The sequence below is a fragment of the Phoca vitulina genome, unplaced genomic scaffold (genome assembly GCF_004348235.1).
Source record: "Phoca vitulina isolate PV1807 unplaced genomic scaffold, GSC_HSeal_1.0 scaffold67, whole genome shotgun sequence".
Lineage (NCBI taxonomy): Eukaryota > Metazoa > Chordata > Mammalia > Carnivora > Phocidae > Phoca > Phoca vitulina.
In genome coordinates this window covers 4,161,241-4,184,946 of record NW_022589770.1, presented here as the reverse complement: position 1 = coordinate 4,184,946, position 23,706 = coordinate 4,161,241, and the positions used below count along the sequence as shown (strand labels likewise).

The 23,706-nt window shown below is 39.2% G+C and overlaps 1 protein-coding gene across 2 annotated transcripts in view; it reads right to left on the bottom strand.

Moving 5' to 3' along the window:
• BNC2 (basonuclin 2) overlaps nt 1-23,706 on the bottom strand; it is a 289,169-nt gene that overhangs the window by 113,004 nt on the left and 152,459 nt on the right. For both annotated transcript variants that reach the window (XM_032392417.1, XM_032392416.1), the window contains one exon: nt 11,373-11,608. In XM_032392417.1, the coding sequence (XP_032248308.1) occupies nt 11,373-11,608 (236 nt within the window). The remainder of the gene's footprint in view (nt 1-11,372; nt 11,609-23,706) is intronic.

Genomic DNA, 23,706 nt, shown 5'->3' with positions numbered 1-23,706 from the left:
TTTGAATCCAACTTAAAGTCACTGAAGGATCAATGGACAGAGGCACTCATATTTTAAAGCAATAAAGCACTGCAAAAAGGGAAAAGGAAAAAAAAAAGTTTTTTACCGTGGTTTTGGCCACAGATTCAACCCGGTTTCCCTGGCTCAGCTATTATGAATTGGATCTCTGATTCAGAATTGAAAAGCTCCCAGCACTGCCCCTATGGATCTCAAAATCTGGCACGAGCCCATGGCTACTGCAAGGCAGACATTCCCTCACATGTCAATACGTGGAAAAGCAATCCCGGCTGGTGATGGAATGATGGCTGACTCAATGGAATATACTCAGCATGAACTCCAATTCTGGCAGAGATGACAGGACGCAGAAACAAGTAGCTCTTAATTACTCTTTCAAGGGGAATTTAAGTATATTTTGTTGTTAATTTGAAATTTCTAAAGATGTGTGCATACTTTTAAAAAGAGGCAAATGAATGAAGTGACTGACGGTGTGTCCCTGACTACCTTGTTTTGTGTCTTATCAACACACCGTAAAATAAACAGGCTTAATATGAACAGGTACCCTAGAGACAAAAACCTATAGGATAGATATTCTATTGTTTAAATGTCAATTTCTTTGAAGCCTGGACTAACCTGACCATAAGCCAATATTTTCAGTCTTCTGTGTTCCAAATATTCTATTTATTTCACTAAGGAATCTGAAAGAAATGCCTGTTGTGCACTGCTTTCCGTTAGAACTGCATCCCAGAGAGGATGCAATGTGCACCAGAGTCTTCAAATTACCACACTTACTCCACTGCTATTTTTAAAACCAAAAAAGAAAAAAAAGTCCACAGCAGGAAAAGCATATTAAAATAAAAATAGAAAATACAGCAACCACATTACTCATACTAACTAGAAAGCTGCCTCTGACACTATTATTATGGCTTTGTTAAAGAGAGAAAATTACATGAGAACAAGAAAACCAGGTTAAAGCATTCCCTTACAGAGAGGACCTTCAGTTCTCAAAGTCTTGGAAAAATGGTTTCCTGGGGCCTATAGGTAAGAAATACACAGTAAACTAAAGATGACCTCTGGACAGAAAATGCATACCAACTGATACCTCGCTCTCTTACTTTGGGGTCTTATGAATTATGGTCTACTGTAGCCATACAAGGCACCCTATTGTTAAAATGCAAAACTATCTGTCTGATCTACTCTCCAAGTCCCCATCCCAAGTCTACACTGACTGAGAGTGAGAGAGACAGAGAGAGAGAGAGAGAGAGACAGAGAGACAGAGAGAGAGAATACAACACTCAGTGCCAAAAACAAATGAAAACACTTCCCAGATAGCAATAGGACCTCAGTGGTAGGTTTCTAAAACAACTGTTCATGAAGCCACTAGCCAGTGATTGGCCTTTTTGAGGATTATTAGCAACAAATGCCAGGTCTGTGAAGCAAAAGAATCACTAGTTACTCCCCTTAGAAAGGGTTATGATGCAGGGTGCCTGGCGTTGTGAGTTCAAGCCCCAGGTTGGGTGTAGAGATTACGTAAAACTAAAATCTTTTAAGAATATATAAATAAATTTTAAGAAAGAAAAAGAAAGAAAAGAAAGAAAAGAAAGAAAGCAAGAAAGAAAAGGAAGGGAGGGATGTGATGCAAATATCAGGTGAATCAAGACGAGCTTCTGAGCAACAGGCCCAGGCCTGGCCTAACACACTCACCTAAACCACAGCTCAATGCTGCTCACCTAACTGCAATGCAACTCTCCCCATAAACTTGTTCACACCTCTTCCCTACGTAGCATTCTTCCTGTACGGAAAAATGCTTGTTCCATCCTTTCTACTAGGTAACAATATCTCTCTTCTTCCTTAAGAATCTCCTCTTTCAACAGGTCTTCCTAGAGTAATTCAATTTGGCAGTGGTCACTTTAATTCTACTAGCAAATGTATTGGCCTGCATTCTATTTTTCCAATTGCTGCTGGCATTATTTATAAGACAATCATACATGAATCAAATAAGTAGATCTTTATTTATGTTTGTCCCATCTGTATGGACTTAGCAAGAGCTTCCAGCAACCCACACAGATGCTCATCTCACTTTCTACTTTTTCATAATCCTTCATGATTTCACATAGGAGAATGTGAAACATAGGTCACTCAAAAGAAACAGGGCAGACTGGGGCTGGGTCTTGAGAGCCTTCCCATGATTCTTTGCTACAGTCACAGATCTCAGTTCTTGGGCAAGCCCTCACTGTCTTCCACCTGCCCCTTCAGACAAATTGGGGGAAATATTAGAAAAGGACATGGTAGCTCAAATAAAATGTATGGACAACTAGAAGAATCACAACGTTTCTGTTGCTCTAGAAACTTAAGGGTTGTGAGGAATGGTGAACTGGAAAATGGCTTTACTTAAAGAATTAGTATTTACTGAGCTCTACTATGAATTTAACAAAGGACTTCCCTTTATTCTCAAAACTCCAGTTAAGAAGGAATCAGCAAAACGAGGCTTATATAAATTATGTATTTTTTTGCAAGGCTAGAGAGCTAACTGATGGTGGAAATGAGGTCTAAACCTACAGCTGAGGAGCCTTCCACTTCAAATTCAACGAGGAGCATGTCAGAGTATTGCTCTGGAGACCATATGGTTTAATCAGTGCCATCACAGAGAATATCCATTTCAAGTAAATCTGAACTGGTTCTGATCAGATGGTGAATGGCCAGAGAGCTGTGGGCTCATTTTTTGTGCCTCCTGGGGAACACAAAAACCCTCTCCCCATGTCCCACAGACACAAATTCTATTCTACCAGTTACTGCATTCCATCCTGGAATCTGGTGAGCTATCTATTTCTACTTTGCAAGGGGGTAAAGGGAGGAATATTTTTACTTGGACTCTGAGCACAAAACATCAAGCTACGTCCTTGGATATAAGGTGTTTATTTTCATTGCTGTTCAAATAGTTAGAGCTTTGGCAAGGGATTCAAAATCCCTGTATTCCACTTCCAGCTTTGACCCTGCCTGAGGCCTTCAGCCACGATAACTTTAAAACCAGGGATAACAGTCTCTGAAACTATCTCTCTAAGAGGGAGGCTAAGAGAATTGCTGGAATAATGTCTGTAGAGTGGTCCAAGCACTCTGGAAAACAGATACTGTGAATATAGAACATTGCTCTGAACCATCTACCTTTTGTATATCCCTGCCAAAGACGGGGATCTTGATCTCATGCCTGTGATCTTTCTCTTCTGAAAGAGATTCACATATTGTTGACATACTGCAAAGACACCTTATGTTATGGTGGTGATAACCCAATCTTAGTTGGAGTCAAATAATCCCTCCTCTGGGTCAATACTATAGGTCATCTGTATATTCTTATAATTTTGACCATACAACCAGCATGATTTGTTTATGGTTCTGTACAGTAAAGCCTTCCTGAGAGATCTCTTGTGTACTCAGCACATAGTAATTAAGTGGTAAAATCTGCAATTTGAAGGACTACCTAAACGAATTTAAACCTAGAACCATTCTTCTTTCTGCTCCAGAAATTTCCTAAAAATCTGTGAGGTCAGGTAATACCCATAAAAAAGGTTGTCTATTTTCAGTTAAGTTTTACTTTATGCAGTGGGGTGAAAGCCCAAATGCTCTAACCATTTTAATAGATTCATTAAGTAGTCATTCATTCTGTGCCCAGTGCTTAGAAGAATATTGGAAGAGTTGATGAAATAGAAAAATGCAAGGGTAATAAAATGGCTGTCGTTTTTGGAATAAGTCATTACTTAAAAACTTAAAAAAAGAAAAAGCACACATGCTTCTTCACGCGCTCACAATGTAGTACCCGTTAATAAGAGTGCTGTGGGCTAGTTCCTGCACTACGTACTTTATAAATATCATTTCATTTAACTTTATAAATAAAGAAACTTAGGTTCAAATATGTTAAATGACGTACCTTAGGGAACAGAGCTATCAAAAGTTGAAACCAAGATTCATACCCAAGTCTGTCTCACTCCAAGGTCCAAAGCCTTTGTTCCTATACTTTCCTGCCTCTTACCTGTAATCAGGTATATACTACATAGGTACATATATGCAGGCTTGTGTGTGTATGTATGTACATATGTGTGTTATTTCTTATTTACAAGTGAATGGTAGCTACTCTTTTGCCTGGCTGTATGGGAAGGCATTCTAAGAGACACAGTGAAAAAAAAAAGACTGCTCTGTACACAAAGGTCTAAAATGGCCATGTTGTCAAGAGTCTATATCATCATCTTTTTCATCATTATGTTAATCATTAATATTTACTGGATACTTAGCAAGTGGCACTACTAAATGCTTTATATGCATCATCTTATTTTATCTTCATTATCTTATTTTATCTAAACCCACAAGGTACTGTTAGTATCCTTCCTTTCCAGGTAAGGGAACTGAGGCTAGGTAGATAAAGACACAGGCCTATTTTCACACATTTAGTAAGAACTGGAGCCGGGATTCAAACCCACAAACCCGCTTTAACTACTCTGCTGCCCTAAGCTTTCCTTGTCCAACTGTATAAAAGAAGGTAGAGGGGCGCCTGGGTGGCTCAGTTGGTTAAGCGACTGCCTTCGGCTCAGGTCATGATCCCAGGGTCCTGGGATTGAGCCCCGCATCGGGCTCCCTGCTCAGTGGGGAGTTGGCTTCTCCCTCTGCCTCTCCCCCTGCTTGTGCTCTCTCTCTCTCTGTCTGTCTCTCTGTCAAAAAACTAAATAAAATCTTAAAAAAAAAAAAAGAAGAAGAAGAAGGTAGAATTACAGCTATTCCACCACACCTGAGCGGGCTCATCCTCCATGGTGCCAAAGTATGGCTGGGGGTGGCTGCTCAGCCCCAGACTACACGTTCTCGTTCCCAAGTGACTACTTGGCCCCATTTAGATGGAAGCTCTGATTAGTGACCTGTAGAAGAAGGGACCCACTCTGCTTTCAGACCTGGTCCATGAAAACCTCCCACACAGAACCTCTCTTGTTTCCCAGTGCTGCCACCTGGATGAGGAGCCGGAAGCCCTAGAGAATAGCAGAGCCATAAAACAGCCGAGGCCCTAAGTTCCCAGAGACCCTTGAAGAGATCAAAGTACCTCAGGGAGGAAAACGTTCACCAACCAGGAATGCTGACTGGTCTTGCTGAGAGAGAGAAATAAACTGCTGTTGTGTTAGGCCACCAGTATTTCAGGGTTTACTTGCTAAAACAACTAGCATTTATCTTATTAACTAAAGCTTAAAATGTACTTATCTTTTTCTAAGCATTTGATATCTGCAGAGAAACAGGTTTGACACCTGATATCTCCCTGCTGTAACTGATCAGAGTTAGGTTTATGCATAGATATAAGTGGGGGAAAGAAAAACTTCAGTGGGAGTTTATAACATGTTTTCATCTACATTAGTTCACCTTTTTGCCATTCAAGAGCAAGAGAGGCATAAGGGGTTATCTCAGTTTTAAAGCTGAAGAAACGGTGGGGGCGCCTGGGTGGCTCTGTCAGTTGAGTGTCCGACTCTTGGTTTTGGCTCACGTCATGATCTCAAGGGTGTGAGATCGAGCACCGCCTTGGGCTCTGCACTAGGTGTGGAGCCTGCTTAAGATTCTCTCTCTTCCTCTGTCCCTCCACTCCCCTCCATCTCAAATAAAAAAAAGAAAGAAGAAGAAAAAGAAGAAGAGGAGGAGGAGGAGGAAGAAGAATAAACTATGGCTGACGAGGGCCAATTTTCCATACTCACATATATCATCAGTGGCAACACTGGGACTTTAGCCCAATATTCTTATTCCATGTCCAGTACCCCCTTTGCCATCCAACTTGATATCGTTGTATGGACCCAGAAAAGAGCTATTTTATCTTTGCTCTACCTCCCGCACATGATATAGTTGAAATCTTACTGATTAGGACTTTTACAACTCTTCCAAAGGTATGTATTCCTGGAAAGGTAAGTCAAAGAGCAGAATTTACAATGAAGCATCAATGATAAATATCAGATCTAGAGAAAAATTTGGGTCATGGAAATGAGAGGAAGGTAATCTGAAACAGGGTGGAATATCAAGAAATACTCAAGAAAAGGGATACAAAAGAGGGACTAATTTCAATAAGGTCAGGTGGATAAGACCTGTCACTGAATGCAAGAGACATCTTAACTATCTTTCCAGCTCAAGATTCTCAGGCCTTCTCTGTTCTCTAAACCATGCTCCTTGGATGCTACAAGGCTCTCACAGATTACATTCTGGAAAGATAGCTTGGTTGTTGTTAAAACAACAACAACAACAACAAACAAATACTCCGCATAGAATTGGAGACCTGAGTTCAAATCAGATTTCAAAATTTTCTCTCTCCGATATTTTGGAAGCACTATTTTGTGTCAGGCTGGTTACTAGGAGTTGGGTTACAGTGATGAGCAAGTGGTTCTTATCCTCAGGAAGCTTATAGCGCATCAACTGTACCAATTAATAGTTTCTGTGATCATGGGAAAGTCATTCAATCTCTTTGAATTTCAACTACTCCAAATGTTAATTCACCGGCAATATCTACAAGAGAATGGTATATAAGAGGATTCCAAGAGCTAACATATGTGAACTTGCTCCACAAAGGGCTGTTTAAATACAAGTGTTTGCTGAATATTGACATTTTCTACCACATGGATACCACAAAACACTTGTTCTACACCAACCACTAGCTGGGGGTCTGGGAGCTTTTGTTGCTCTTCCTAATGCCCTCAGGAGCCCATCTGTCCTTCCAGTACATAGGAAGCCTGAGGAAAGACTACAAGCCCTTGGACCAACAGGTTACTACATATTCCATGAGTTCCATGGTGAAACATCAAGCTATACCAAGTGAAGCAGGTTTCTTTACCCATTCATTTAACAAATATTTATTGAGTGCCCTCCCTTTGTGGCATTCCCTAGTGAGGAAGCCAGGAAGAAAACCATTTTAACAGTTGACTTAATTGATTGATTTTAAATTGGATTGGAGCTTGAGGGAAACACTCTTGAGGTAGAGCCACACAAGAAAAGACTTACACTGGTTAACCTGGGCAGAAAAGGCCTCTGCAAAAAAGTGGGACTTTGGCTGACACCTAAAGAACAAGAAATTGCCCATGTGTAGAGAGGAGTAGGGGAGTCTAGGCAGAAGAATCCATATATGTGAATGCCCCAAGTTGAGGAAGAGTTCTGAGAAGCTTGACAGGAAAACACTATGAAGTGGAAAGTGTTTGTGGAGTCAACTTACCTACTCTCACAAACCACTTACTCCAGAACTTCTCACAGCCTTTATGCTAATGTGTACCTTCAGGCTCTACCAGAAGGATCCTGAGTGTAGTTCCTCCCAAATCTAAAGGCAGACCTCTGAAAGACCAGTGCCCCCAGAATACTCTGGGAAATAGTCTCCTAAAGTATTGATGGTTCTATTAGTTCTGATTGTTTCAAGACACAGGTGATTTGAATGTGCATCACTGCTCGCCCTCTCACAAGGCTGCTGACACCTTAGCTAATTATTCAGAATGTCTGATATGGTTCTCTGAATTCTGGCAGGACTCATTTGCAAAGCAAGAGATTTCCACAGATGGGCTGGTGTATGAGCCTTGGCAAGTCAGATACACATTCAAACTGAAAAATGACTGTGTGAAAACCTGATTTTTAAATGATTAAATTCAACAATGATAATCACCTATACTCATATCCTAAGTCAAAGACAGGGGAAATGGGGAAATGACAGGACACTGCTTCTACTTATTGTCAATAAATGTACCATGGGATATAGACTTGAAAAAAGAATTACTCTTTGGCAGCAGGAAAAACATCTTATGTTCCTTTAGATTTTAGCATCTAATTACCTATTTCCTTTTTCTGCTGTTTTGTGGGAAAATGCCTAAAATTTACCTCACTTTTTCTGTACTTTATGAATGAATACTCTAATTGCTACACAGGAAAATACTGGGTTTTCTACCTTTAAGATGCTACCTGGATTCTTAAATCGTTGTGGTCCAAGTTATGCTATACATTTTATACCCAGCTGGCTCGCTTATGAATTATATGGATAATTACAGAAGTGAAAAAGTAATTTTTATCAAAACAGCACAGGATTCTTGAAAGATATTGCTAGTCTTTTAAATCTGTGCCATCACTATCACCTCCCTCTTCTTTTTAATAACCTCTTCATACACGCTTGTAAATGATAGTTTTGCACAGCCTACTCCTCTTTCCCCCCACAACCAAAAATTCAAAATCAGATCAGACACCTGCTATTCTTCCCATTCAAAACTATCTCTGGAACCAGCAGTAGCTATATATACAGGGATGGAGGTTTAGGCCCAGAGAGAGTTAAATTAATATCCTGGCTTCACCAGTTCAACTTACTGTACATCTTCATTTGCCCAGTAACACAATCTATAGCCAACTGCTAACCAAGTCAATATGTGGTAAGACTAACAGCCACCCTAACTTGCCTTGATAATTATTCTCCTTTAACTGACATAATATTCAATATACTGTTGTTGAGAGCAATAATGCTAAAATTGATGCCTTGAGGGCTACAAGACAATTGAGTTTTAGCCAGATAAAATGACTTGTACGCTAACAGTGCATTATAGGGTTCCACAACGTTTGGACACACATTTTACAGCCTCCTTGCATGAAAATGTTACATATAATTATATTCAAAGTCATTTGTGAATACCTTATCATTACTACATATAATTTTTAAAATATTGGCCAATAACCAAATCACATTACTTTAGAGGAAAAGGGTTTGTTTCTATAGCCTAGCTCTTGTTTTGAGTTTTTTTTTTTTAAACAAAATGAACATTTTCTCACTACATAGTTTTTTGTCCTTCAACCTCTTGCTTTTTCCCTAAACCAAGAACTATTTTCACAAGGAAGAAATAGATGATAAATGCTAAGTAACAAAAAGCATCATTTAAATAAAATCTATATTACAACAATCCTACCAATAAAACAAGACAGAAACTAAACCTAGTATTCTTCTAATGTAAAAATCATCTATGATTTTCTCAAAATGTCAATCCTAGGCCCTGAATGGAGAAACAGATTATATTAAGTTTAAGACTTTGTCAAAATCTATATTAAGTTAATAAAAATTAATTATAACTTAAGTATCACAATAAATGACAGAATTCTTCATATGCAATATTTTACCCTAAAATAAGAGACTTTATAAATCTCAGCTCATGGTTTTGCTGAATTTTCCTCTCATACTTAATTTCTCTTGCAATTTTGTATTGTTAAAACAAAAAGAAAAGAAAACAAAAAGAAATACGGAGTACATTTCAAAGGACGTTTTCTATGCACGCCTTAGAGATAGGCTGAAACAGAGAAAAGTTAGCACTTAAATAATAATTTCAAGTAAAACAAAGAACAGGTATTGGTCAAGGCAAAACATTAGGACCATATCACATTACGACAAGCAGGTTCCCGATTTACCGCCATCCAAATGCTACAGTGAACTGGGTTGTTAAGAGGGCAACTAATCAGTCATGCACGTATCTGTTTGGACAGAAAGATACCATATATCTGCTCCGGATAGCTCAGGCAAAAATATACACATAGAACTGAAATACAGCACTTATGACAGAACTAAGCATCAGAGAGGCGGCAGTAAAGGTGGTACTAGATTAGGGCATATTATCGTAGGTTTTGAATAAAGTAAAGAGTGCTTAGCCATGCTAACAATTCTGTGCAAAAATGTGCAAGAGCGTCGTTCCTTTCTGTAGAGTAAGAGCTATCCCAAATGGATATTAATAATTATGTTGTGGAAACGAATGTAGAAAGATGTGGCACCGTATCTACTCCAGGCCAGTATGAGCAGGTATTGTGAAACTGGTTCCATGCTTTATTTTTCCTGGCCTCTTCCTTCTGGACCTCATGCCCCCTCAGGTCTCCTGACCACCCAGGACTTAACTTTCCACTCACCCCACTGAAATGCCCCCATCCTGAGGCAAATGAGATAATGCTTGTGAAAGTCTTCTATAAACTAAAAACGTAATATATAATTATTCCTATTATCATCATCATCTTGTCTTCTGAGGGCCAAATTCTTTGTGCCTTCCAAGTTGACATCTCCCTAAACTAAGCAATGATTCAATGCTAACCAAAGCAGTCTCAGGAGCAGACGGGTTATTCCACCCTCTGTCTCTCTCTACTTCTTGTCATCATACCTCTCTGCTCTCCTGCCCTGGCTAACACCTGGAGGTACCACATAGGAGAATGACAGGAATGTGTGTGTGTCTATGCCAGGTTAAGGCAAGGGGGAGTGTGAGGCCCTCCACTCTTCGCATACCACACTGGCAGCCAAGGCCTTGCACACAACACAGGGTGACTGGGGGATAAACAAGGCTGGCAGAGCCAAAAACCATTCTTTTTTTTTTTTTTTCTTTCTTTCTGAAGGGGTCAGTTCTCCTGGTATTATCCCCATAAGAAATTTAAAAATCACTTCAGATTCTACCTTCTCCAACTGTGATCTCCTTTGGCAGGAGGGAGTACTTCTTCATCGTCCAGTGTAGTCTTTTTGGATCCTGGGGTCTCCCAACATGCTGTTTTCAACATTTACCCTTCAAGGGTCGTAGGAAGACAGATGGCCATAAAAACACTTCAGAGGCAAAGTACACAATGCAAAGCGACTCATGACATACTGCAAAAAATGACGAAAAAATGCAGGGAGGTTGGGGTGGGGGTGGGAAGCGGAGGCGGTAGGCCTCCAGGAAAAGTCTTAAGACCCTTACCAGATTGCAAGTGCCACTGATACAAACAAGAGGCTCAAGCTGGAAGGACAGGTGCTGCGAAAGCCAAATCTATAACCATGTCTCTGGGTTCTGGAATGTGAGGGTTTACTGGTTATAAAAGCAGAGAGTTTACAGGGGTTACAGTTCTTTTGATTCGGATGAAGAAGCAGTAAATAAGGTACACAGACAACCAAAAAAACAAACAAACAAACAAACAAACCACTAAACCTACAAACTCCATGCAAGCAAAAGCCCTACTAAACCCAGATAAAATGTAATCTCAGATTTTCACAAACACGTCACCCACCTCAAAGAGCCCTTCCTTTTAGTGGGGCTAAATCAGACTTGTCGGAGAAGCAGGAAGCCCACGTTGTAGGGACAGAGAGCTGAATTTAAAAAAGATGCAAACAAAGCAACGCTAGGCAACAGGTCACTTTTTCCTTTCTACCATCCACCACCGAGGCCCAGTGCCAGCCTGCTGGGACAGAGTTCCTTCTCTCCAGTTCTACAACAAGCCTGCCAAAAGGAGCACTTTAATCAGAAGAGGGTGTGCATGCCCAGGCCTGTGAGGGGCAGGAAAGAGACCAGGTTCGCAAGGGTTCTCCCTCAACCCGTCCTAGAGCCGGCCAGACACCAGCTTCGCCATCCTCCCCCTACCTGAAGGATGTACCCCCGGACGTAATCCCGCAGAGTCCAGCCCAGGCCGTGCAAGATGTGCAGCACTTCCTCTTGCTTCAGGACACTGAAGAGACGGTCTAGCAGGATCTTTAGCCGCACCGGCACGGCCTGCGTCCCGTAGAGCATCAGGCTGCTGATGTCGAACACCACGTTGGACTGCACGATCTCCACCTGGGTGGGGTGGTATAGATGCTGCGTGCTGAGTTTATCCAAGGCTGTGGTGTCCCCACCAAAGTTCCGGAGGTGGGTGGGAATCCAGAGATCGAGGGAAAGGGCAGAGACAAAGAAAGTAGAAACAAGTCACTGGAAGTTATCAGGGCTCTGTTTCTACAGATGGATCATGACCACAGATGTTTAAGCAAGAGTTTGCAATGTAAACAGTTCTCTTCCCACCCCCTCCCTGCTTTGCCTTTTCTTTTTAATTTGGTATGCTTATAAATTGCAGACAACAGCAAATACAAAACATACTCGACTTTCAGAAAGAGAGCCACTGAGGATGTTTCTAAATGACCGTGGCTGGCTCTAAAAACCTGACTAATTAATTTGCCAATTGAACTATGGCTTAGCCCAAGTTGCCATGATGTCCTCCCCACCCATCAAAGACAGACAGAAAAACAATTCCCGACTCCTGCCATAAGAGCAGACTTAGCCAGTATCAGTTTTCTGAATAAGATTCACCCCTTATCCTACTTGAATGGTTTAAAGAGGAAGAGGAGCAGCTCTTTAGACTACAGGGTTAAAAGGCCCAATTGGAGGGAATAAGAGCTACTAATGTAACTCAAGTTAAATTAGCGAGCAGGGATTATCCCAAGAAGTAGTTCTTCCAACTCTCCCTCTTGCTATTCACCTGTTAGACAGTTTAATGTTCACTGGCCTATTCAAGAAAAGGGGATTCACGTTGTAACTTGGTCCCTTTTTATAAAAAGCTCTGACAAGGGTTTAGTATCTGATGAAAACAGGGGAAAAAATGACAAACGTCAAAGTTGAAGAATTTCTGTGTATTTCAGGGGTGTTACCTCAGTCCAGAAAACTGAGTGAGGATGACCATCCTCACAGTAAATACTTTAGGCCTTTTTCTCCTCATGTCTAAGAAGTTACATCTAGATCTAAAAGCCAAGATAAGGTCATATGTTCTAGTCCCCATCCTTATCTGAGCTCCTGGGAACCCTACTGCAGATAATGTAATTACAGTTTTCCTCAGTTTCTCTACAGTGAACAATTAAGATAACATTGTCTCATCTACAAGGCTCAAAGAGATGCTGCAAAGATTAATGGGATAATGAGTGAGAGGTGCTTTGAACTCGTTAAGAGAGCACAAAAGCCTCAGATCAACTGTCAGAATTATACACAGATGACCTTCCAGAGATTAAAAAAGATAAACATGTGAGCCTGAAAGATGGTCATCTAATCTCATAAGTCAGGCAAATGGGTATCAGACAACAACCAGGCTCAAATCGTAACTACACCTGAGAGCGCCCGAGTTTTTTGCAAGTTCTAAACCACTGCCCGTGCTTTCTCAACCACTCTTCCCAGCACCTCACCCCTTCACAGTATAGGCTATTGTACATGTGCACTCTGAGCAACTCCTGTTTGAATATGCCTGTATTTCTGCATATTAATGCAGGTATTTAAAAGTACACGCACACACACACTTTTTTTTAGTATTTCAAATTTATTTTTTCAGGGTTCCTCCTCCACTCTCGTTTCCTCCTGACTTGTGGTCACCAGAGAGTTCATGTACTCTTGATAAATTGCTTTCTTACATCCACAGTGTAAAGGCCCTTATCATTTACCCGCTGGCTTCATTCAACACATTTACTCCCAGGAATACTTTGTCAAAGAGTTCGGGTTTCCTCATACTTCATTTCTTGCAGCTGATTTGTCTGATCTTTCCTATTCTGGTGGTTAAGTCAACTTTGAATAAATAGCTTTAAAAATTAATTTAACGTTTGGGAAAGATAAGGGATTCACAAGCCTAGGGATTGAAGTCTTCTCTCACTCCACAGGGCATTTAGACTGCAAAAATGTAGGAATGAGGTATTATTATCCCTGTTCTTCTTCAAGTAGAGCTTTACTACTCAGCCTTCTGATGAGTAAGCTGCTCTGCTTACAGAATCCAGTAACCAGGTCAGGGGAAATCTGCTCCTCTCCCCCGTTTCCCTTCATCAACCCTCCTGGCCTGCACCAAACACCTCTTCACCAAATACACCGCCACGACCACCACAAATAGGAAAGCAAGAGGGTTCAGTAGAGGGGAAATAAGATGACACCAAATCTTGATTTCTGTCCCCATGTTTGGTACCTACAGCCGTGCATTAAGTACACACAGGTGTGTGTATCTATGTGTTCGAGGGCTGGGTGGGAAGCTGTCACCCCTCTCCCTCCTGCTCTTCAAAAAAGGGCTGGCATTTTAAGAAGGTGAAGAGGACTAAACTGTTGAGGCTCCAGAAACAGAGAGAAGTTGTTCAGAGAACTGAAAGAGCACAAGTGGAAAGGTAAAGCAAAAACATTTCCCTAGATATGCTTTTGAGAACAACAGAGAATAAGAATATTATAAGGACGTCACCTGATTCTTCTTCATAAATATGCCATATGTCAAAAAGGAGAAATACTGTTATAAGCCACATAAATATATGGCAGGGATCAACAACTTTTTCTGTAAAATGCCAGACAGTAAATATTTTAGGTTTGTGGGTCAAACGTCCTGTTTCACAAGTACTCACCTCTGCTGTTATAGAGGGAGAGGAGATAAGACTTAAACTAATGGGTGTGTCGGTGTTCCAATAAAGCTTTATTTACATAAATAGGCACCTGGCCACATTTATACTCTGATATGGAGGATGAAAGGGTGGGCCAGGTACTTAAAGAAAGTCAATAGTAGATAAGGGAAAAAAAACTTGAGAGTGTGATTTAAGCAGTGATTATCTAGGAGATGAGCCACCGACAAAGGACTGAAAAATTAAACTGCCCAGCTTGCAGGCGTCAACTATAAATTTCAGCATATACATATCATCGAAGATTATGATCTGTCAAATTTCTTGAATGTATCAAATTTTTCTGCTTTACAATTGCTGGATCATACTAAGTCACCAAGTTGTTGACAACTTTTGGGGATGTCTCCTAGGTGAGCAAAGGGTAAGTGAAATTTTTTAAGCGTCCTAATAACAGTAAACTGAGTCTGCCTCATGTCATGACCTTCCTATGTCTGACTGTGGAGGACTCAAGTCTGAGTCTTAGTAGGGTTAGGAATATGAGTTGGGCCAATGGCGATGAATAAAAGGCAGGGCAAGAACTTGTTCAGCAGAATGGAGTGAGAAAAGAGGGTCACCTACCTTTATACTTTATGGGCCTAACCATCTTAAATTGTCCTATACCAATGTCCATTTTCAAATGAAATCTTAAGAAAAACTGGGTATAAAAACATATAAAAGTAAAGCTATTCTTGGTGAAGCTGGAGTGCGTGTGGATTAGAGAACTTCCAATAATTTGTTATTCTCTTCTTCCATTCAACTTGTTTAAGCTGGGACCCCTAGAATTGCTGGAAGCACAGTGTAAAAAAAAAAGCACTTTTCTATACAATAAGATGATGTCAGCTGTTTTGCCTGCTTTACATCTCCTCCCCTTCATTCTGGTACCAGACACTTGATTTCCCTTTGGGGGGTCACTCTTCCCCTCAGTATCAACTATGTCACAGACCAGAATGTTATGTTCCTTGAGCCAGGCCTGGAAACCAGGATATCCTCAGGCCCCTGGCACAGCAACTTGTTCAAGAATGGGCAAGTGACCTAAGTCTGAACAGTGAGCCTAAATCTAGGATTTTAGTTAGAACTACTGAGAAGTCTTCTCTTTCTTAGAAATTTGCAGGTAATATATATGCTTGAGAATGAGAATCACATGGAAGACAGTTCAGGCTGCAAAATGGTCTGAGAAAGACCAAGTACTGATAATAACTGTTTGATCCAGAAGATATGGATATGGCAATGTTGAGGCCGGAATTTTCAGTTACATGAGCCAAAGAAATCTCTCCTCACTCTCCCTTTTTATGTCTGCCTGAAGTAGGATTCCGTAATTTGTATCTAAAGGAGGCTTGACTAAGACAACCACTTTTGGGGGTACTTTTCCAGCTGGATACCATGTAATTTCAAAGCACCTATCAGTGGTTCAACTAAAGGTATATTAGTTCCAGGCCAAATGCTATTCACAATTTCTCCGATGACTAGAAACAGGGTATCCTTAACAATTTCATATCTTATACAAATTTACAAAGGGTAATGGATACCATCAACGTTATTAAATAAAAATAATTGTGTGTTGGGGGGTGGATAAAGAAAATGACCATTTAAGTACTAAAAGTCAGGCATCATTCTAGGGGGTTAAAATGATCTCCTTTAATCCTCCAAAAAAATAAAAAACACACAGTATTACTCTTACTGCCTATTTAGAGATCACAGGCTCAGTGAAGTTAAGTAACTGGCCTAAGGTCACTTAGTTATTTCTCCCAAGAAAATTCTGTTTCCACCACATGTTCAAATAAACAGTCAATAAGTCTGGAAACTTGCAAGTCTTCATCATGTTAGAAGTCCCTAACTCCCAGCAATCTGGGCTTCTTGCCCATCACTCTGCTGAAGCAAGCATTTCAAAGGTCACCAACACCTGCCTCACTATGAAATCCAATAGCTTTTTTCCTTCATTATTCTCCATGATCTCTTCACAGCAGCTGACCTTATTGATCACCACTCCTCCTATAATGCTCTTCTCCTTCATTCACGCATACATTCATTTATTCACCAGCACTTAATAACTTATCACCAAGGTAGGTGCTGCATGCAGATGCTTAAGTAATTTATGTTGTGGTCTCCACCTTCAAAAGGAGACAGACGCAATCAGTATAAATGCTATAAAAGAGATTTGATAAAGTACTGTATGACACAGAAGAGAGGGTAACTCTGCCAGGAACGCATTGTCTTGTAAGATAACTAGGAATTCAGTAAGTGAGAAAAGAGGAGAGCAGTCTAGGTAGATGGAACGAAGGCAGGCATTCTCAAATATTATGTGCATTAGAATCACCTGAAGGGCTTATTAGAACACAGACTGCTGGGCCACCGTCCCCAAAGTTTCTGATTGGGTCTGCGGTGGGGACCAAAGATTTGCATCTCTAGTAAGTCTCCACAAAATGCTGATGCTACTGGCCAGGGACCACACTTTGAGAACCACTGAACTAACGGGAAGACAACAGAATATCCACAGAGTGTGTAATAATTGAGGCCAAACCATTAGAGATAAGTACAAAGGAGTCAGATGGGCAAGGTGTAAGGAGCCTTAATATTAAAGGCCAAAAGGTGTGGAAGGCTTATGATATAATTTTATTTCCTCTTAATAGGACACAGAAAACATTAAGCATTTTATAAGATAAAAATGACTTGTAATTTCAGATATAAAACTTTGACAAGGGTCCACAAGTTGAATTAAAACAATGGTTGTTAGCTTGAGGGACATAGCACATGTTCAGCAGTAAAAGCCAATGAATAAACATCAGCCACAGAGCCACAAGCCCCATTTCTCCTTTAAAAATTGTACCCTTCCTTCTTAACAAAATAATGGTGTACTCTGACTTGACTTATACAGTGCAATGGCCCAGGGTGGAAAACTCTCCTGGGTGCCAAACTAAATGAGGCTTTCTGAAAGCCCCCTTTAATTATTAATAAAAGCACCAAGAACCTGGGAAGGGGTGGGTTTTTTTCCCCTGACTATACCTATATGGGGAAGGAGTAGCTAGAACTTGGTGTTTGGGTCTATGTTGGAATATTCAGAATTCAGACAGAACGCATTCACCTCTAGCATTCCTACCTATTTTAACAATGAATCACTCTTTAGAAAGTATCCTGTGAGAGCAAAGTACAAGTGTCCAATACTGGAAATGGCTTTTGCCTCCCAAGATATTCAAAGGCAAGCCATTCTTTTCAGTTAATCCTGACACTCATCCCGAGAAGCTGGGATCATTACCTGGGAAGAAAAACCCCTGAGCCTATGACATGTCTACTTTTTTTTTTTTTTTTTTTTTTTTTATTTTTTTTTTTTAAAGATTTTATTTATTTATTTGACAGAGAGAGTGAGAGAGCACAAGCAGGGAGAACAGTAGAGGGAGAGGGAGAAGCAGGCTCCCCGCCAAGCAGGGAGCCCGATGTGGGGCTCGATCCCAGGACCCTGAGATCATGACCTGAGCCGAAGGCAGACGCTCAACCATCTGAGCCACCCAGGCGCCCCTGACATGTCTACTTTTTTAAATTCAGTTTGAGTATTTTCCTGGATCTATAAACTTTGTAAGACACATTAGATAAAACGTGAATAGAAATTTTACATGATTTCTTTCAGAAACTATGTTGATCATTTAATAAGGTAGTTACAACCTACTTAATCAAATAATATCAAAATATTTATTTCAGTTATGATTAATCATCATTTTCATCTTTTTTTTTGAGAGGAAGGGAGGGGGGAGGGGCAGAGGGAGAGGAAGAAAGAATCTCAAGCAGGTTCCATACTCAGCGCGGAGCCTGATGTGGGGCTTGCTCTCACGACCCTGAATCATGACCCGAGCCAAAATCAAGAGTCAAACACTTAACTGACTGAGCCACCCAGGTGCCCCTCATCTTATTTCTTATAAAATTTTGAATATTTTCCACACCTATTAATAAAGGTAGAATTAACATAAATTATGATCTAAATGCCAAAGCACTTAATTTTTAGCACTACATAACTGCTTTCATTAAATACATAAAATCAGTTTAACCATGAGATCTAACGAAATTAATACATGTTTTTATAATATACGACTCTTACCTAATTTGTTCCTGAAGTCCAACACCATATTGTGATACATGCATGGAACCACATTATCAAAGTAAGACCATGACTTTTTTTCCCATGACTTCTAACATACTCTTCATAAAAAAACTTAGGTTTACATTATACTACATCACTACTAATTAAGTAATAAGACATAGCATTTCTATTGTAAACTGAGTAATATTATTAACCCCACATTTTATTCTAGACAGTCTACAACACATTGATTTTTTAATAATTTTTCTCAAAATGCATATTAATACATTTATTTGAATTGAAATGTGAGTTCAATTTCTTCCAAAGAAAATTAAATTAGATTTGGAAGCATGATTTGACCATGACCACTGGTGGAAATTTTCGTCAATCAAGATAGCTGAATCTGCAATGATAAAAGTATCTCTTTTCAAAAAAAAATAAAAAGCATATTGCAGAAACTATTTGAATAATACAGTATTTTTATTTTCTCAATCTTTTCTGTGTATACTAGAATAAACAATATGCCTCTAAACGAAAGAGTAACAGCTAAATTTATAAGTAGACATTTAATACACCTTGTTAATGCCTTTTTCCAGAAACTGAGAAGGTGAATGACTATAACAACATCTCGGTAATAAGGTGGGTGATTTTCATTTTTTTCCTTTTAACAAAACTAACTGATCATTGTGTAGTTTTTGGCATACAATTTGAAATGATTTCTAAGAAGTGAATGACGATGGGATAAAGTTCCTTGTCCCACCTATTCATGTGAACAGGTATCTCAGCAGTTACATCTGCAAAAATGAGAAATGACAGGGTAACTTTTCTATTTCTTACAATAAATACTATTCATTTACTGATATATGAACTAGTCTGGGAAGAAAAAAATTATAGCCTCATCCATTTTATTGACAGGTGTATTTCTAACAAAAATCCACTTTGTGTTTAATAAATTAGAAAAATTTGTAATATTTCTATTGCTTTGGATCTTATCATCTTGATCAAGTTAAACAATAAAATCTCTATTTATAATATATTATTTTCTTAATTTTCATTGCAGACATGTGTAAGTTGAATGATACAAGACTTTCCAGTGAACATGACTGACTATATTTATAGTAATGTTATTTGGAGGAAGTGAACTGGAAACAAGAGTTAAAGAGATAAAATAATGACTTAAAACAATGATTTAAAGTTCCCAATGTTAAAAAGATTGTTGTCCTCCAGATAAGGGACAGTTTCTAGGGCCAGACTCCAAGGGTTCAAATCTCAGCTCAGTCACTTACTTGCTTCATGACCTTGGCAAGTTACTTAGTATATGAAAATGTTAGGATGGCTTTTCACTTTCAAAATTCTTTTTAGTAGCAGGCAAGCCAATAGCTTGAAGACCACTTCCTTAATTCAAGGAGCGAGGAAAGAAAAACACAGAATCAAGACCAAGCTAAAAGGTGTTGGGAAGATAATAGATGTTTAGAGTAAAGATGAGACAGGGTTACAAGAGGACTAAGATTTTCTAGTTTGGGGGATTTGGAGGAGAAATCAACTGAGATGCAGGAGAACCATCAGGATTTCAGAGCTGCTGCCTCTCCAGCTGTCCGCCTGTGATGAGCTGCCTCTAGGAATCCAACCACTCTTACACTACACAGCTGATTCTTAACCGACCCAAGTGCCATGCTCTCAACTCCAAACATATACTTGACCCTTAGTGCTGAGAAAGGTAGAACTAAAGAACCTAGGCTGAAACAAACCTTTTTGTTACTGTTGTTGTCTTCTGATTGGCTATGTCACAGGTGCTCATTGAAAAAATGCCATAAATTCGAGAAAACAACAGTAACAACAAAATAATCATCTATAATCCCACCACCCAAAGATTGCTAATGTCCATATGTTGGCATAGTTGCATCTACTTTTTTCAGTCCATAATTTTATATAGTTGAGGAGGTCTACACTATGGATACAAATTCTTATCTTGTTGGTTGCTGTTCTTCTCACTGAACATTATATACAGCGAAAACACTGAAAATTATCTCAGGCTACTTAGTACCCATACATTTTTCCACTGCAGTTTCTCCTGGATCAACCCCTCCTCTCTGGCCTAACTTCTACCACTTTAGTACAGGCTTTTAAGACTCTCACAACTCCATTACTGCAAGTGACACCTGGTAGTCTGGTCTATCTCTGTTCTCTCTGGCCCAATACAACCTAAATACAACCCACAAGTCAGCCTTCTCAAAATACTGCTTAGAATATGTCTCTTCTCTGGTCAAAAGTTTCCAATGATGACCCCAGCAAAACCCTCCCTCCCCCTTTACACAAAGTCCTTAACCTGGGTCAGGAGACCTTGGCCAGATCAATTTACTATCCATCATAGCAACTGACACAGGCCTCTGTGACCAAAGTGAGCTACACACTACCTTTTCAAACATTCCTAGCACTGCCATATTTGGTCACTAAAAGAATATTTCTAAGCCCTATGCTAAGTTTTGGAGATTTCGTGAAGAACAAAACAGATCGGATTCAAGCCCTCTTGAAGTTAATAGACTAGTGAGGAAAACAGACTTTAAAAAAATACACATTAATGCACAGAATTACAAGCTGGGTATGTGACATGAGAACATAACTTAAATGGGTAAAAAATTAATTGGCTTTTCTAGGCAAAGCCAGTTCTGCTAGGACATGAGAGAGTAGCAGAATAGTATAAGATGATGCTGTAGAGATAAGGAGGGTTCCATCTGCTGAGCTACATTTTAAAAATGTTTAATTTTCAATGCTGTTCCTTTGTTTCCTCTTATTTACCTTTTGACTACATCTTTCTTCTAGCTTCAAGTTCTATTTTCTTTTTCCATGAAGTCTGGAGAGGTCCCCTCATCTAAGAGCAAACTGTCTCAATAATGATGTGTGCCAATCACGTACATCCCAACCACATGTTGCCCATTTACTGGGTCACTTATGTACCTATTTTATCATGAGAGCTTGATGTTAAGCAGCAACCCTATCTGACACATAATCGACTCAAGAGTGTTCAGTCCTCATATTGTTGAATGGATAAACACAGTTAAGTGAACATAGAATAGGAAAAGACCATCAGTGTATTTGCACTGAAAGCCTAAATGTATGATTCTCCTGTGCCACCAAACTCTCCATTTTACCCATGTCCCTCTCCTTTGATCTTTATATTCCTCTTTATACTCCCCTAGAGAACAGTGGGGTAGGTAATTGTGGCAGTTTAGGGAGTAAGGTGGGGCTGCTAGCTGGGCAGGAATCAACTAAGCTTTTCATCATCTATTCCCTTTCCTACCATTTCATGCATTATTTGGAGGCATCCAATAGATTTCTAGGTAACAACAATATGAAATCTAGTATTGCTAAAGAAAACAAGCTTGATGACAGCGGGTACAGACTTGAATATAATGAATAGACATTATGAAAATCATAGCACAGATCACTAGATTTGTGATCAATGTGCTAGAGCTATGGTTTCACAGCTATAAAAAAGGCATGGATGGTAACAGACTTTGGACAGGGTCAGAGAACAGTCACACAATAAGACTGTAAGAACAGCATCTACAAAGAAAAGGTTATTTTTCTTTTATAAAAGGTCTAGAGAAAAAAATGAAGCCAACATATAAATTAATCTCTTTTTAGTATGTGGAATTTTATCTGGAAAAAGAAAAGGGCTTAACTGCACAATACGGATACTAGTTAGAAAAAGAAAAGAAAATTCACACAACAAGAGCTTCTTAAACTGTGAATTAGGTAACTGAGGGAATGTAATTTACCTGGATTTCCTTAAAATGCCAGAAACAGAAGCTTAAACTGGTAATTTTCAAGCTATGAGACAAAGGAGAAATTGAGGTCTGGATATAATTTTAATAAACACTTTAATAGGATAAGACCCCAAAAGGACATATAAGTCTGGATGAAGAAAACTCATTTCTGTTAAAAACAGAATTACCATTAAGGACAACAGCCAGAATTTTTGTGGTTCATTACTGTAAATGTGTAATGTAAATGTAAAATAAGTATAAAATGTAATGCAAAATATGCAGTAGTGAAGTAATGTGAAATAATATACACTTTGAACAGTACTGCTAACTTAAAGAACAAAGTAATGTTCTTTATAAAATTCTGTTTTCAAACGTATAAAATAGTGCTGGGGGTGGGTAAGGAGTGGTTATAAAAGAACTTGCATCTATCAAATGAAATGTGAATAACTATTTTTTATTTCAATTTTTAATAACAGGAATTACTCCCCAAACCTTCAAATAAATTAAAATAAATGTAAACCTGTAATTCTACAGACTTCACTTCTAATATTTTCTGTGAAGGTCACAGAAATAAGAACATATTCAGATAGTTTTTTTCCTTAATGTAGGAGTATAAAAGTGCTTTTCACTGATCCTAGAAAATTGGCTCTCAGTGATAGTTTATAGTTCTTAGTTTTCCACAACTTTTTTAAACATAACTTTCTTTAAAAGCCAGATTCAAGTGACTTAGGTGGTTTTTCACAGGAATATGCTCGAACGTTTCAGGCCCTGACGTCCAGTGGTCTCCCATCTAATAGCTGCTCAAGCACAGCAATGAGAAGCTTACAGCCATTCAATAAGAAGTGAGAGAAGTGGGGTAACTTTTCAAAACCACCTACTTTGCACAGGAAAACAATTAAAAATTTGTAAGAAAATGGCCTAAAAGGAAATCTTTTAATTCACTAATTTCCAGTCCTGTCCTGGATATTTTAAAATTTTTAAATACTAATTTGAAGCAATTTTACAATAAGAAAAAAAATTAAAGAAACCTATTCTTTCATTTTGGGTGAAAGCCAAGTGGGCCTTAAATTGGAAAGCTAATTGTTTCGAGAACTCCATGTCTCTTGCCTCAATTCCCCAGCATCAAGTGGTCAGCTTTTAGGAGCTCTGGGTCCTAGAACACGATTATAACAGCATCAAGTGGTCAGCTTTTAGGAGCTCTGGGTCCTAGAACACGATTTTAATTTCTAATAGATTAACATTTAACACGTGTCTTTAAGGGATTGTTTTATGGAATTCTTCCCATGATTAAGAGTTCAGAAATAAAGTTGTTAGGGACAGGATTTTATAAGAGCAATTTCTGGGGTCAGATTTTTAAGTTTTGATTACTTATAAACAGATTATTGTTCCCTTTCCTACTCCAAATACCCAAATGCTCTGAATTTATGAGGGTCGGTGGCTCTTCACTCTTGCTAATATGACCAATAATTCCCAATTACACCACACTTTATGATATGCACACTATACCCGATATAATGATATGTCATTTCAATGTAGCTAGCCCATGAACTTCTACAGGTTTAATGGGATTTTGCGTATTTAGAATTTCATCATAAAGGGGCCCTTTGGAATCATTAGAACATCAATCCTTTCCCATTATAAGACTCAGCTCTCTTACTAGGCAAGAGAGCATCAGGGCGCAAGGCAAAGGTTTAGCCTACCCATAGATCGTAAGCCAGATCCTAATA